Raw genomic sequence first — 16674 nt, 5'->3', positions numbered from 1 at the left:
AACGAAAAGTGACCAGCGTCCGAGGGGAAGCACAGACATTCAATGCTACTGAGACTGAAAATGACAACACCACAAATGAGTGGGTCACCTTGATCAAAAGGTTGCGGCCCTCTTCAGAAAACCTGTCAGCAATTAAGTCAGGCATGGAGAAAACATTCACCCAGCGCAGAGCCTGGATTATGAGAGAATCACCCACGCTTGCAGAAATATTAAGTGAATATCCACGGTTTCTGGACATGCCGAGTCTGGTAGGTTTGCTTGTTTTCGTCCTTTCAGTTTATTACTGAACCAACAATGTTCTGCTTTTAGTTTTCCAAAACCTTATTTTGTTTTTCCTTGTTTCAGCTGGACTCAGACTTTGGAAGGCTCACTGGTGAAAAGGCAGACCTATTCCTTCGTAGATGGGAGGCCTACATCATGCCAAAACTCAAAACTGTAGCTGCTATGGAACCAAGGTTGCGTACTCTTTTGAAAGGGATTGAAGACATGACCGAAGGTATTTATGTGAGACCAGGAATTTGGGAAGTTTTTAAAATAATATCTTTAAAATATAAAATTGTTAAATTCAGGTCATAATATTTTAAAAGGAGAAAAGTTTACAAAACTAATTTTGTTGAAAAAAAAAAGTTTCCTGTATTTCTTAAAAGGGATTTCTTTTGAAATGCCAAGTCTTTTTATGTATAATGCCAGCCACTGACAGTAGGGTATATTGCTTATTATATAAAATGGTGGATGATGTGTATTTACAGTGGCCCACAGCATAAAGTACACATTTGAGTGTGGCTTTTTTTTTTTCCTGTTTTAGATGAGGCTTGTTACACAACGCTTGTGTTGTTAACACACCTACTGCCCCCGTTGGTGCCAGTCGTTGTAGCGCCAAGACCACAATAACGTACCTTCTGGATTTTGTGCCGGTATGTTTTTACCTTGGTAGAAGTACTGCCAAATATAAAATTTGTCAGAGACGCTGATCATTTCACTAACAAATTTGTTTTATTTGTGATCTTTTGTCTCTAAGCCTGGAACAAGAGTAGCATCGCTGTGCAGTGATTCCTCTGCTCCATCAACGAATCATCAGCCCCAGCTGATCTGCATCTGTGACCTGAGGTCATTGAAGCAGTATGTCATCGTTGCCAAGAATGACCACCATCCCTCTAAATGATGGTCTCACGTGTGCTGTGGACAAGCTTTTCAAACTCTACTGGGTCTGTAACTTGTCTTATCCACCACAACTCTGCCCTGTCTTTACATTCTTTGAGTACATCTACGATCTACCATTCTCCACACAAAGAAAGGCAAAAGTGCTAGAACTGATTGCACAACTTAAAGCTTGCAAGTAAAATGTACAGTTGTCCAAAATGCAGTGGGACTGGTTTCAAAGAGGTGAAAAACCTCATATGGCACCTCTGTGAAATACATTGCTTATCAGATGGACAGAATACAAAAATTATATGTGGTCAAGACAGTTGTCCAAGGACATATTATAACTTGAATTCATTTTCTAAGCATTTACATAAAGCACATTTTGAGACGTTTACAAAAAATATCACTGTTGTCCAGCCCTTGTACCCAAGCGAGGCATCAAACAGTACGGAACAAATTCATAATATTTCTGATAATTTGGATATACTGAATGTGAGTGATGACATGGTTGAAACTCCACCCTCTGAAAACTGCGTTGACCTCAGCAATTGTGCAGTGTCTTTTGTGGCCCAGATGTATTCATCTTCAAATGTGACTGTTTCTGATGTTATGAAAAGTGTGAACTGTGCAAAAGAGCTGATTAATAGAACTGTAGACAGGTTGCAGCAGTCAACTACTACCTTGTTGAAAAGTTTGCAGGTACCTAGTGACAGTGATGCTACTAAAGCTTTGATAAAAGAGTTTGAAGATGCAAAGCACATATTTGATGATCTTGACACACAATATAAAATGAACAAATATTTCACAGAGAAATTTTCACTTGTCAAACCAAAAGAAATATTTTTAGTTCACAGATCTGATACCGCAAGAAAGACCGGTCAGATAAAACAAGTTTTAGTCGCAGACACATGCCAGTATATATCAATAATTGAAACCTTAATGTTTTTATTTGAATATGAGGAAATGCAGAATCTTTTCCTTTTGGAAAACAAGAGCACAGATAATAAATTGCGTGACTATTGTGATGGGTCACATTTCTCTACACATCCATTGTTTCAAAAGTCCCCCAATGCTTTGCAGATACAACTGTACTTTGATGACCTGGAAACAACAAACCCCTTGGGTTCAAAAACAAAAATACATAAGCTAGGAGCTATGTATTTTACCATAACGAATTTGCCAACCAGCTGCAATTCATCACTTGCCAACATTCATCTATGTCTTCTGTTCAACTCAATTGACAGAGAGGTATATGGATTTGAGAAGATTTTGCAGCCACTTGTGGAGGACCTAAAACTTCTTGAAGATGTTGGTATGACATTAAAATTAAAAGGTCAAAACCATCACCTGTATGGTACAGTCTGCTTGTTAACAGCAGATAACCTTGCACTGCATATGCTTGGTGGTTATCTGGAAAGTTTTTCTCCAAATAAATTTTGTCACTTTTGCATGATTGACAAAGCAGATGCACAGGTAATATATGATGAAGATGAAGTGGAGCTGCGTACAAAAAAAAATTACCAGAACCATGTTGAATTAAATGAGCCAAGCAAGACAGGTGTCAAAGAAGACTCTTGTTTGAATAAGCTACATTATTTTCATGTCACAGAGAACTCAAGTGTTGATGTCATGCATGATATTCTTGAAGGTATAGCTCCTCTAGAGGTTAAACTAATGCTGCAACATTTCATTTATGTGGAAAAGTTGATTACATTGGAAGAACTGAATGATAGAATTCCAGGTTTTCCCTATGGAAGTGGAAATGTCAAAAATAAGCCAAGTGTCATATTAAACTTGAAAGCTGGTGAGAATCCTGTAAAACAGACAGCTTCCCAAATGTGGTGCCTTTTACAATCCTTGCCTTTTTTACTTGGCGATCTTGTAAACAGAAAGAGTCAACACTGGAAATTACTAGTTTTATTAAATGACATCTGCAGCATTATTTTTGCACCAGTTGTTACCAAAGGGCTTGCTGTGTTTCTAAAACAATTGATAATAGAGCATCATACTCTTTTCAAGCAGCTGTATGAGAGAAATCTCACACCGAAACATCATTTCATGATACATTATCCAAGAATAATGGTTCGTTTTGGACCTTTGTCTAAACTTTGGTGCATGCGATTTGAAGCAAAGCACAATCCATTCAAAAGACTTGCACGTTATGTGTAACTTCAAAAATGTTTCAAAGACATTGGCTTTCAAACACCAGGTACAACAAATGTATCATTATAAGCATAGCTCTATCATCTCCAAGAAAATCAGTGTGACCAACGCCTATCTAGTGACTGTGGGGTCACTGAAAAAGTCAGATGTCTTGTTGAGCCACTTGAGGTTAGCTCTAGAAACTGACATTTCTTTAACCACTGCAATCTATCTGTCTCCGAGTGTTGATGTGTATAGCCAAGTCTACACAGCTGGTTCTGTACTGCCCTTGAGAACAGATCACAGAGAGGAGCCTTTATTTGGTGAAGTTGTTCATATTCTGGTGCATAATGACTCCATTCTCATGTTTGTTCAAATACTAAATGTACTGTACTTTGATGATCATTTTTATGCTTATGCAGTACAAAAAACAAGTGAATATGAGTTGATCACACTTGCAGATGTTTCTGATTTGCATGCCTTAGATGTTATGAGGACTTTTGGCACCAGAGAGTTGTATGTGTCCCCAAGATACAAAATCTTGTACCCTGGTTGATGACTGTACTGGATTGTAAATACATGTTGCCATTTGAGTGCAATTGGAAAAACTGTTTATTGTTGGAAGGGGCAGAGATTCTTTTTATTTCTTTTATGAATTTTATTGCCATGGTTTTATACATGTTCACTAAATATTTCAAAAGTTACAAAATGTAACATGAGCTGTCCAAACTTTGTTGTTGTAGTGTACTTAATTGTAATAAAAGTATTTCTAATATCCTCAAATGGAAATGTCAGTTTTTATTTGACAATATCTATGAAAACACATTTATACATATATGTGTCAAAATAACACATTTTGACACACATTTGTGTTGATTTGAGTGACACAATAGTTGTGTTAAAATGACAGACACATTAGTTGTGTCACAAATGACAACATGTGTTGTCCCTGAGCTGATTCGGCACATGTGTTAAAATTCAACACATCATGTGTTGTTTTTGACACATCTGTTTTAAGAGTGTAGCTGCCTTGTGTGTGCTTCTCAGGTGGGCTTTGACGTTGGTGTTTTTTCCTCACTGAGACGTGTTCCATACATTTTTCATCATTCACAACAAGACACTCTTCTATCTGTATTATCGGACTCAAAGAAACTCCATACGGGTCTCTGCCGCTTTCTCGGCTGACCGCTGCCATTACTTTAAGGACAGGCGCGGTGAGCGCGCGCACGCACACAGCTGCCCGACGGCGCTCCCAGCTTAGACTCGGAGAGCGGAAAAATGATCAATCCATGAGGCTTTTATATAAAATGACAAACAAGTAAAGGAAGGTCATTTTATCTATAATTTTAGTTAGTTTTACTTCGTTTTTTAAACTCACAATACAGTTTTAGTTATCGTTTTTTCCTTTTAATTTTAGTTTTTATTTATTTCAGTTAACGACAATGTTTTTTCAATTTCAGTTTTCGTTATTTCGTTCGTTTTCGTTAACTATAATAACCCTGCTCTGCCTGTAACAAGAGAAAACAATTCCATACACATGTTGTTGTTGTTGCCATGGAGCTAAAATGAACATTCTAGAATGCTGCCTTTGATCTTAGCAATCACTTCTCTGCAAGTGCTGACCAGAGTCGCTCTGAAGTAGAATGACGTCATAACCAATCAAAACGCTGGCCAGTGACGATGCATCAGAGGCTTTACATAGGCCAAATTCAAGGCGTTCTATATCCTGCTTTTGACAATCAAGAGATTTAAGAAAGCAATATCAACCTTCAGTACTAAAGTCCCTTATCTGACATTTTCAATAAGATTTCAAAAAAGAAACAATGTCGCAGGAGAAATTCAGAGGTTTTAAGATCGACAGTCTGAAAGAAGCACTGGAACTGAGTGGTGCCAGGAATAAGTTTCTGCTTGAATCTCAGTTAAAGAACACCAAAGCTGAGAATGAAAATTTGTTGACAGAGGTTCACACCCTCCAGGAAAATGAGAAAATCTTATTTCAAAATAACAAGAGTCTCTGTGATGAACTAGCCCATCTCCAAAGGGTGACTGAGATAAAACATGAGGAGATTGGAAATCTGACGAGAAAAATATTCAAGCTTGAGGATCAGGTGAAGGAGGCTGAAGATCAACGGGCCCAAGTGGAGTCTGTGGAGGCAAAAATGCAGGCAGAGATTGAGAGAATGAATTCTGCACTGCATTATCTTCAGGAAAAGCACGATTCTCTCCTGGATGACAACAACCGCATTGTTGCTGAGCTGTTCCATGCTGAAATCCAGAGAGACGAACAAAAGGAGGAGATTTTAAAGCTTATGAAAGCTGTCAGAGACCTTGAAGATCAACAGGCAAAGGCTGAAAAAGATAAACGGGCCCAAGTGTTGTCTGTGGAGGCAAAAATGCAGGCAGAGATTGAAAGAATGAATTCTGCACTGCATGATCTTGAGGAAAAGCACAATTCTCTCCTGGATGACAACAAGAGCATTGCTGCTGAGCTGGTCCAGGTTGAAAGCCAGAGAGATGAACAAAAGAAGGAGATTTTAAAACATGTAAAAGCTATCACAGATCTTGAAGACCAATGGGCAAAGGCTGAAGATGATAAACGGGCCCAAGTGTTGTCTGTGGAGGCAAAAATGCAGGCAGAGATTGAAAGAATGAATTCTGCACTGCATGATCTTCAAGAAAAGCACGATTCTCTTCTGGATGACAACAAGAGCATTGTTGCTGAGCTGGTCCAGGTTGAAAGCCAGAGAGATGAACAACAGAAGGAGATTTTAGAGCTTCTGTATGCTGTCCGAGATCTTGAAGACCAGCGGGCAAAGGCTGAAGATGACAAACGGGCCCAAGTGGAGTCTGTGGAGGCAAAAATGCAGGCAGAGATTGAAAGACTGAATTCTGCACAGCATTATCTTCAAGAAAAGCATGATTCTCTCCTGGATCAGAACAAGCATGTTATTGCTGAGCTGGTCCAGGTTGAAAGCCAGAAAGGTGAACAAAAGGAGGAGATTTTAAGGCTTATGAAAGCTAACAGAAACCTTGAAGACCAATGGGCAAAGGCTGAAAAAGATAAGCAGGCCCTAGTGGAGTCTGTGGAGGCAAAAATGCAGGCAGAGACTGAAAGACTGAATTCTGTACTGCATGATCTTCAAGAAAAGCACGATTCTCTCCTGGATCAGGACAAGAGCATTGTTGCTCATCTGGTCCAGGTCGAAAGAAAGAGAGATGAACAACAGAAGGAGATTTTACAGCTTGTGAATTCTATCACAGATCTTGAAGGCCAATTGAAAAAGGCTGAAAAAGATAAATGGGCACAAGTGGAGTCTGTGGAGGCAAAGATGGAGGCAGAGATTAAAAGACTGAATTCTGCACTGCATGATCTTCAGGAAAAGCACGATTCTCTCCTGGATGACAACAAGAGCATTGCTGCTGAGCTGGTCCAGGTTGAAAGCCAGAGAGATGAACAAAAGAAGGAGATTTCTAAACATGTAAAAGCTATCACAGATCTTGAAGACCAACGGGCAAAGGCTGAAGATGATAAACGGGCCCAAGTGGAGTCTGTGGAGGCAAAAATGCAGGCAGAGATTGAAAGAATGAATTCTGCACTGCATGATCTTCAAGAAAAGTGCGATTCTCTCCTGGATCAGAACAAGCGTGTTATTGATGAGCTGGTGCGGGTTAAAAGCCAGAAAGGTGAACAAAAGGAGGAGATTTTAAGGCTTATGAAAGCTAACAGAAACCTTGAAGACCAATGGACAAAGGCTGAAAACGATAAGCAGGCCCTAGTGGAGTCTGTGGAGGCAAAAATGCAGGCAGAGACTGAAAGACTGAATTCTGTACTGCATGATCTTCAAGAAAAGCACGATTCTCTCCTGGATGACAACAAGAGCATTGCTGCTGAGCTGGTCCAGGTTGAAAGCCAGAGAGATGAACAAAAGGAGGAGAATTTAAAGCTTCTGAATGCTGTCCGAGATCTTGAAGGCCAACGGGCAAAGGCTGAAGATGATAAAAGGGCCCAAGTGGAGTCTGTGGAGACAAAAATGCAGGCAGAGATTGAAAGACTGAACTCTGCACTGCATGATCTTCAAGAAAAGCACGATTCTCTCCTGGATGACAACAAGAGCATTGCTGCTGAGCTGGTCCAGGTTGAAAGCCAGAGAGATGAACAAAAGAAGGAGATTTTAAAACATGTAAAAGCTATCACAGATCTTGAAGACCAACGGGCAAAGGCTGAAGATGATAAACGGGCCCAAGTGGAGTCTGTGGAGGCAAAAATGCAGGCAGAGATTGAAAGACTGAATTCTGCACTGCATGCTCTTCAAGAAAAGCGGGATTCTCTCCTGGATCAGAACAAGTGTGTTATTGATGAGCTGGTGCGGGTTAAAAGCCAGAAAGGTGAACAAAAGGAGGAGATTTTAAGGCTTATGAAAGCTAACAGAAACCTTGAAGACCAATGGACAAAGGCTGAAAACGATAAGCAGGCCCAAGTGGAGTCTGTGGAGGCAAAAATGCAGGCAGAGACTGAAAGACTGAATTCTGTACTGCATGATCTTCAAGAAAAGCACGATTCTCTCCTGGATGACAACAAGAGCATTACTGCTGAGCTGGTCCAGGTTGAAAGCCAGAGAGATGAACAAAAGGAGGAGATTTTAAGGCTTATGAAAGCTAACAGAAACCTTGAAGACCAATGGGTAAAGGCTGAAAAAGATAAGCAGGCCCTAGTGGAGTCTGTGGAGGCAAAAATGCAGGCAGAGATTGAAAGAATGAATTCTGCACTGCATGATCTTCAAGAAAAGCACGATTCTCTTCTGGATGACAACAAGAGCATTGTTGCTGAGCTGGTCCAGGTTGAAAGCCAGAGAGATGAACAACAGAAGGAGATTTTAGAGCTTCTGTATGCTGTCCGAGATCTTGAAGACCAGCGGGCAAAGGCTGAAGATGACAAACGGGCCCAAGTGGAGTCTGTGGAGGCAAAAATGCAGGCAGAGATTGAAAGACTGAATTCTGCACAGCATTATCTTCAAGAAAAGCACGATTCTCTCCTGGATCAGAACAAGCATGTTATTGCTGAGCTGGTCCAGGTTGAAAGCCAGAAAGGTGAACAAAAGGAGGAGATTTTAAGGCTTATGAAAGCTAACAGAAACCTTGAAGACCAATGGGCAAAGGCTGAAAAAGATAAGCAGGTCCTAGTGGAGTCTGTGGAGGCAAAAATGCAGGCAGAGACTGAAAGACTGAATTCTGTACTGCATGATCTTCAAGAAAAGCACGATTCTCTCCTGGATCAGGACAAGAGCATTGTTGCTCATCTGGTCCAGGTCGAAAGAAAGAGAGATGAACAACAGAAGGAGATTTTACAGCTTGTGAATTCTATCACAGATCTTGAAGACCAAGTGGAGTCTGTGGAGGCAAAGATGGAGGCAGAGATTAAAAGACTGAATTCTGCACTGCATGATCTTCAGGAAAAGCACGATTCTCTCCTGGATGACAGCAAGAGCATTGTTGCTCATCTGGTCCAGGTTGAAAGCCAGAGAGATGAACAACAGAAGGAGATTTTAAAGCTTATGAAATCTAACAGAGACCTTGAAGACCAACAGGCAAAGGCTGAAGAAGAAATAATGCAGAAGGAAAATGAACTAGAAAAACAGAGCAGAATAATTGCAGATAAGCAGGAGCAGATAAATGATCTGAATAAAGCCAGAGAGATTACAAGATGGATAACTGAAGATCTTAAGGATCAGCTGAGTTTGCTCCAGGAGGAACAGACATTGGCTGATTTAAGAGAGGTACACGAAACTGCTGCATCTGAAGAAATGGAGGATCCTGTTGCAAACCTGCCTCCTAACATGGTTCAAAATAGTGGTTCATGGTCTCACTGTGCCAAATGCCTACTTAAACTAGGTTTAGGTCTAATTCCTGCAGCTATTGTGTCAGCCTCAGTGTATTACAGCTACAACGCACGTACCGACTGTTCTCCTTGAGACATCGTCAACAATCTCTTCAATCCCTTCCGCAAATTTGAATATATACCACCTCCCGTTTAAAGAATGGAATGGTGTTTTCCATCTACAGTCCAGAGAGCCTTATGTTGCTAATATTATGCAAGTGAAAGTAGATGTGTGTGTGTGTTCTTTTCCTTTTACCCCCAACCAGTCACAGCAGATGACTGCCCCGCCCTGAGCCTGGATCTGCTGGAGGTTTCAAGGGAGTTTTTCCTTCCCACTGTCACCAAGTGCTTGCTCATAGGAGATCATTTGATTGTTGGGGTACAATACTAGTCAAAGGTTTGGACACACTCACCCATGGGTGTGTCCAAACTTTTGACTAACTGTATGGGATTGAACTGAATTGGCTTGAAAAACTGAAGAACTCAGGTTCTCAGGACAACAGGCAGTTGTTTTCACATTATGTAATAAAAATAAATTTCTTTAAAATTAAAACCTATCCAGCATTTGTTCAAAAATTATTCCATTTTATTATAATCTGTACTTAGTACACAACAACACTGGTACACTTAACTGGTACATTTAATGTAGACATCTTTGTTTTCTTCAACTCAACATCTATACTAAAATATGACTGCATCCATCGACTAATGTAATGCTTCACGATATATTGACCCAACAGCCAATACATGAATTAAAGAACTTTTTTTTCCTGAAATCAGTTTTTCCTCATGGAAATGTGTTCACATACATGCAATCAGTGGCTTCAAAGTGTTTTCTTCGACCAGGATACCTGACAAACACTGACATACAGTTCATTTAACAATATGCTGAATATGTTTAAGCTACAATCACTACCTTGCATTTCACCACAGGCAAGCTGAATGGCAAGTTCCATGTCTGTCCACTCATGATTAAGGATGTGCCAATCCGATATTCAGGATCGGTCCAATCCTGACCTAAATTTCTGGATTGGATATCGCGAAGGAATAAAAAAAATGCAATCTGATCCATGAAATATCACAAAAATGCTAAATGAAATTTGCAACATGCCATAAGCCAATGCATCACCTTCTCACATAGGAGCAGCAGGCATCAGGTGATAGTTGTGTGAGAAACTGTTGACTTATGTAAAATGCATCTGGGCATTTAAAAACAATTGTTTTTAAAAAAGATCGGATTTGTGTCGGTATCAGCAGATATCCAAATGTAAAATATTGGTACACACTACAGTATCAGTCAAAGGTTTGGACACACTCACCCATTGAAATGAATGGGTGAGTGTGTCCAAATGTTTGATGGAACTGCTGGGGTCTGCAACACCAGCAAAAAGTCAAAGGGGTCATGAATAGATTAAAGGAAATGGGACTCCATAATTGTGTTTTTACAAGAAACTCATCTTCTTGACAACTTAAAGGTGAGGGGGAGAGGAGGAGATGGAGGGGTAACATATTTGTGCCACCACTTACATCCCAATCCAGAGGGGTTACTTGATTCTCAAATAATAGATCCAAGTATGGACAGACTGACTGGGATCGATCAGTCACATAACAGCTATAATTATAGATTTATGACAGATCTGAAGTTGCTAGATATACGGAGAGAAGAACCCAGGTACTAAAATCTTATTCAAATACTTTTCAAACCCACTCTAGAATAGAATTTCAATTCCGAATTCATGACTGCTCTTATGATAATATTGTCAGACCATGCTCTGTGTTGTTTGGTCTATAGAGATAAGCTAAAAAGAGAACCTCAGAGATGGCACCTCAGTATAAATGGCTATAAGATGAAGACTTGGTGAAAAACTTAGGAAAACAAATTCTTTCAAATGAATACTACACAAACATTACAAAATGGGAGGTTTAAGGCCTTCCTTAGAGGGCATATCAATCTAAAATCAATCTAAAGCATATATGAATCTAAAAACACTCAAGAAATTAGGTTACGAATACAGAATAAAAGTACTCCAAACTAAAGTCAATTCTACTGGTGCAAGCCTTAATTACAGGTATGCAGGAACAAGTCCAGAATAAGTGGGACAAGAGGTCAATTTCAGCAAATATATAAATGTAATTATTAAAAAGGTTTGTGATATAATGAACCCGTAAAATGAAAACGCCCCATCTCCAGTGGTACTAATGACTTACACAAATACTTTCAGTGGTGCAACATGTCAGCCTGGTAGCAATCACCTGAGAAGAACAACTCAATCACACCAGCAGGAGGCTTAGACGTGTTTTAATAAATCAATCCATTACAAATGTGATCCCACAAGGGACAGTTATCTTGGTGGCGCTGTCACTTGGTGTTTGTTGGCTCTCAGTGCGGTATTGTATCACTTCCTGTTTTGAAGCACAGTGGTGTTTTGCTGTCTGTTAGCTGTTTAATCTGTATAGCTCGATTTATCTGGATAACTACATATTTCAGTGTAATCGTCACCTGCTTTATCTAGAGCACACTCTTTGCTGAATCACCTGTATTCACATTATTTGTTTTTAGAAATTCGCTATCTTAGCGCAGCTAGTAGCTTAGCTCTTAGTTGACTCACTAGCAGCATGGCTTCTTCTCCAGTCCTTGCACTTTCCTGCTCTGAGTGTCACATGTTTAGTTACTCCTCGGCCTCCTTTGGCAGTAACGGTACTTGTAATAAATGTAGTCTGTTTGTAGCTCTGGAGGCCAGGCTTTCTGAATTGGAGACTCGGCTCCGCACCCTGGAAAATCTAGCTAGCCAGGCCCCTGTAGTCGGTGCGGACCATAGTGTAATGTTTGTTAACAACTGTATCTATAGGACTCTTATTTTGAAACTCCTGGTTACTGAAACCGGATGTACCGCCGCAGGTTGGGAGGTTTGACACTTTTTGGAATTGCCTTAGTTGTTATGTAGCGAAGCTAAATAAAGAGAGTGGGGTCGCCACCAGCGAGAACACAGCCGCCAGGTCGAGTTCCACACCAGTCAGCTTGGACAAAGGCCCAACTTCGGGCTCCAGGAAGGATTCCGTGCCCAGGAGGAAGAATCCTCAGCCCTCCTAGCTCCTAGCTGTAGTGCCACTTGGGCTGTTAAGGATGAGAGCTTTCCAGCGATGGACTCTCTCTCACCGCCTGTGTGCTTCGCGCCACCTGCGGAGGAGACTGCCGATAACCGCATCCTGCATGTTAGCAATCCGCCCTTGGAAAGAGCCCGGTCTGCTGGATCAGGGCTCTCAGATCGGAAGGGTGTCTTTTCGCAAGGTGGTGTCCACAGATGCCTCCCTGACAGGGTGGGGGGCTCTTCTCTGTGCGTCGGCGCATTGGTGAGAGGGGTCTGGACTGCACTGCAGCGCGAGCTGCACATCAATCACTTAGAGCTGCTAGCCTCTTTTCTAGCGCTCAAGCATTTTTGTCCAGTTCTAATGGGCCAGCATGTTTTGGTCCGGACAGACAATTCGACAGTGGTTTCTTACATAAACAGGCAGGGAGGGACACGTTCCCTTCCCATGTTAAAGCTGTCTCACTCTCTGCTGTTACGGTTCGTTTTCTGTTGCTGAAAGCCACTCACATTCTGGGCTGACTGAACCTGGGATTGAACCTTCTCTCCAGGTGGGGGTCCCCTGGTGAGGGAATGGAGGTTGCACCCCTTGGATGTGGCCCAGATTTGGGACATGTTTGGCAGGTCAGAGGTGGACCTGTTCACTTCAAGAGCGAATGCTCACTGCCCCGTTCTTCTCCATAACCGACCACGATACACCTCTGGGAACGGATGCATTGGCTCACCCATGGACAGACATGCTCCTGTATGCTTTTTCCCTGGTGGAAATGATACAACCGGTTTTAGAGAGAGTGCGTCAGCAGCACCTCTCTCTGATTCTGGTGGCCCCCTGGTGGCCAGCGAAGCCATGGTATGCAGAAATAATCAGCCTGTTGGCAGCAAGGCCCCGGCAGCTTCCTCTCCGCAGGGACCTCCTCTCTCAGGCAGGATGGGAAGTGATTCACCCACGCCCAGAACTGTGGCGGCTGCATGCTTACCTGTTGAGAGGTCAAATTTGATAGCTAAGGGTTTGCCCCCAAGTGTAGTGGCAACAATACAGAGTGCCAGGGCTTCATCCACTAGAGCAGGCCTATTCAATTACTTTTTCTTCTGGGCCAGATTTGAAAATTTTGAGATGCCACTGGGCCAAAGACCCCTACTTATATTATTTCTTGAGATTTAACTCTAAATATGCTAACACCTGAACTAAGTCATAAAAATAAATAAAGGAATTCACAATAAAGGCTTTATACTGCATCATTTATTGATGAGCAAAATAATTCAAGTGCATTGCAAATTTTAACATTTGGTCCAAACCTTGACCAGAATATTTTTAACAAGACATCTATTCACCACACATATGTTTAATTAAAAAAAAATGTAATAATAACTTTTTGCAACAGTAAAGTCTTCTATAATATTTTAGATGTATTTGCAAAAGTGCATTTGTTGAACTAGAAAGACGAACTGATGCAGTGCATTAAATATTTCAACAAAAGAAATTGCACCCAGTGAACACTTAATAACTGTAAAATTAAAGCTTCTTCTGCACATTCAGAGTAATGCTGTCTTAATGAGTTCAGTCTTAGAGTTCAGTCTTTGGGGTAAAATAAACATATTTATCAGTCCAAGCAAGGTTAAAATGGCGATTTTCATTGTCAATTTTACGTTTTTGACCTGTCAGTGATATATTTTGGCGGTTGTCGCACTTGGAGAGTATTCTGGGCTGGCGTTGGTAGTGGTGCGTTCAAGTACAAGAGGAAGGGCGGGAATTTTTAAACCTGTCACAGCAAATATGATTTAAATGCGTTTTTGCAGCTTACGTTGGGTCAGTCAGGGGGTGGGCCAGTCAAAGGGGGTTCGCGGGCCGGATGTGGACCCAGGCCACTAATTAAATAGCCCTGCACTAGAGGCTTGTATGCATACAAATGGCGAGCACTTGAGCAATGGTGCCACGACCGGCACATTATTCCATTCCAGTGCTCTATTGTGGATGTTTTGACATTCCTGAGAAAGAGAGAAGATACAACATTTATGTTGCCAGATTCTGAAAGTCTGGGTCAAAATTACCCAGGACACAATTTTCAGGCAAAGCTTATTATTCATGTGGGAGATATTGTCTGTTGAAATATTAAGAAATTGAAACCCATGATTCACAAGGTCAAATATAGGGCACGGCACCCAATGTTAGGAGGGCCATATCTTGTAAACCCTTTGGAGCTGAGGCCTATAATTTTGCATGTGTTCATTACACACAGAGGTATTTTCAAAATAATTTTCAAATCCTTTTACTCACATACAAGGTCTTGAATAATCAGGCTCCATCTTATCTGAAAGACCTTACACTCCCATATCACCCCAATAGAGCACTCCGCTCTCAGACTGCTGGCTTACTTGTGGTTCCTAGGATACTTAAGAGTAGAATGGGAGGCAGAGCCTTCAGCTTTCAGGCCCCTCTTCTGTGGAACCAGCTCCCAGCTTGGATTCGGGAGACAGACACCCTCTCTATTTTTAAGATTAGGCTTAAAACTTTACTTTTTGATCAAGCCTATGGTTAGGGCTGGATCAGGTGACTTTGAACCACCCCTTAGTTATGCTGCTATAGGCCTAGGCTGCTGGGGGGTTCCCATAATGCACTGTTTCTTTTCATTCACCTTATTTACTTTGTTTATACTCCACTCTGCATTTAATCATTAATGTTATTAATCTGTGGCTCTCTTCCACAGCATGTCTTTTTTTCTCTCCCCTCAGCCCAACCGGTCACAGCAGATGACTGTCCCTCCCTGAGCCTGGTTCTGCTGGAGGTTTCTTCCTGTTAAAAGGGAGTTTTTCCTTCCCACTGTCGCCAAGTGCTTGCTCATAGGGGGTCGTTTTTGACTGTTGGGTTTTCTCTGTATTATTGTAGGGTCTTTACCCACAATACAAAGCGCCTTGAGGCGACTGTTTGTTGTGATTTGGCGCTATATAAATAAAATTGAATTGAATTGAATAGAGGTTCAAGGAATCTTCCAGAAATGGTGACACTATTTTCCAAGGATCTGATTGGTCAGTAGGCAATGATTTCCCACAATGTGGAAAGTTAACTGTAATTTCCCCATTGTGGGACTAATAAAGGTATTCATTCATTTCCTACCTGCTGATCTCTAATCTGGAACATAACCTGGAGCAGGCGATGTTTGCAGCATAAGTTACAATGACACTGTCCCTCAGTAAGAAGTGATCCACCTTCATCGTATAGAAGTGCCACAGTTTATGCAGAAGTTTCCTGGATCAGATGAAATCCTGCTTCATAGTAAAAATATAAATTTTCACTACTCTGACAAGTTATGTCAGGTGTGATAAAGGCATATATAGGGTCATATAATTGCAAGTGAATGTTTTTGTTTTGTTTTTCAAGAATTCTAATTGAAAAATTATTTTCAGTTCTGGAGAAATGATCAGCCTTGCTTGACAGTGTTTGTGTTTCAGATGAAACTGAACTTGTTTTTGACAGCAAGGAGCTGCAGAACAATTGGTGTCTCTCTGATTATGGAATCCAACAAGGGTCCACTACATACATGTTTCTAAAGCTGAGAGGGGGATGGCTACCCTCAAAAGATGATATGGGAGACAAAAGCCAAAGTATGGAAGAGCTGGCTGACTTTTAACTCATTTTAAAACCCAACAGAACAACATCTCAGCAATCCAGGTTGCTCAAGAGTCACAGTGGAGTTAGTTTTAGCATGGCAATAAATCCTCAACCAAAACCAGTTCAGAAGTCCTGTCACCCTTTTTTTAAGCTCCAGAGACTACTATGACCTGGATGACTGAGAACCTACACAGACGTTATTTAACTTGGACAGCAAACCTGATTCTTTAACACCAACATACTAAAATTAAACTGAAGCTCAACCAGCACCTCATCCCAAGATAACAGATCTACTGACTCTAGGTTGCTGACATTATGACCTAGATTTAATACCAAGCGCTGATGTGTGTGTGTTTGGTACTTTCCAGTTTTGACAGCAATGATGGCACTTGATATAACAAAGAGATTAAATTCTACACTGGAGTACCAGGCATTATGGTGAGCATGTTGTTTATATGTTCAGACTTTGAGTTTCTTGTTTACAAATCATCTTGGGTGCCATGTTAATATCTTACTGTGTATTTTCTGCAGTGGCTTTTGTTCTGCAACCACAGCAACACAGGGCATGTTCTTAAAAGTTCACCTGCATTTAGGGGAAAAGGAGGAGCTCTGGGGAAGTTCAGCCATAACACACTTGTGCTGGGAACACAAGTTAACAATAATTTTAAATATCTGAAACACAGTAAAATGTGCTATCCAGTGGAATCAAACTGAAACAATCATTTTAAGCTAAACTTCAAACAGACAAACTTTATACCAATCACATTAAGAGTTAAACAGTCTTTAAATAACCGTTTTATCATACAAAGGGCAAACACAGA

General features: G+C 41.0%; 1 protein-coding gene across 1 annotated transcript; it reads left to right on the top strand.

The window, feature by feature from the left end:
• The first annotated feature begins 5698 nt into the window (after positions 1–5698).
• On the top strand, positions 5699–9658 carry LOC115794654 (paramyosin-like). The gene has a single exon (XM_030750269.1). The coding sequence runs from the start codon at positions 5700–5702 to the stop codon at positions 9252–9254; it is 3555 nt and encodes a 1184-aa protein (XP_030606129.1). The 5' UTR covers position 5699; the 3' UTR covers positions 9255–9658.
• Positions 9659–16674: the final 7016 nt, after the last annotated feature.

This window comes from Archocentrus centrarchus, chromosome 16 (assembly GCF_007364275.1).
Source record: "Archocentrus centrarchus isolate MPI-CPG fArcCen1 chromosome 16, fArcCen1, whole genome shotgun sequence".
NCBI classification, from domain to species: domain Eukaryota; kingdom Metazoa; phylum Chordata; class Actinopteri; order Cichliformes; family Cichlidae; genus Archocentrus; species Archocentrus centrarchus.
This window is presented reverse-complemented; position numbering and strand designations above follow the sequence as displayed.

Coding starts and splice junctions, on each gene's coding strand:
- LOC115794654 (XM_030750269.1), top strand. CDS start 5,700: ATGAATTCTGCACTGCATGATCTTGAGGAAAAGCACAATTCTCTCCTG.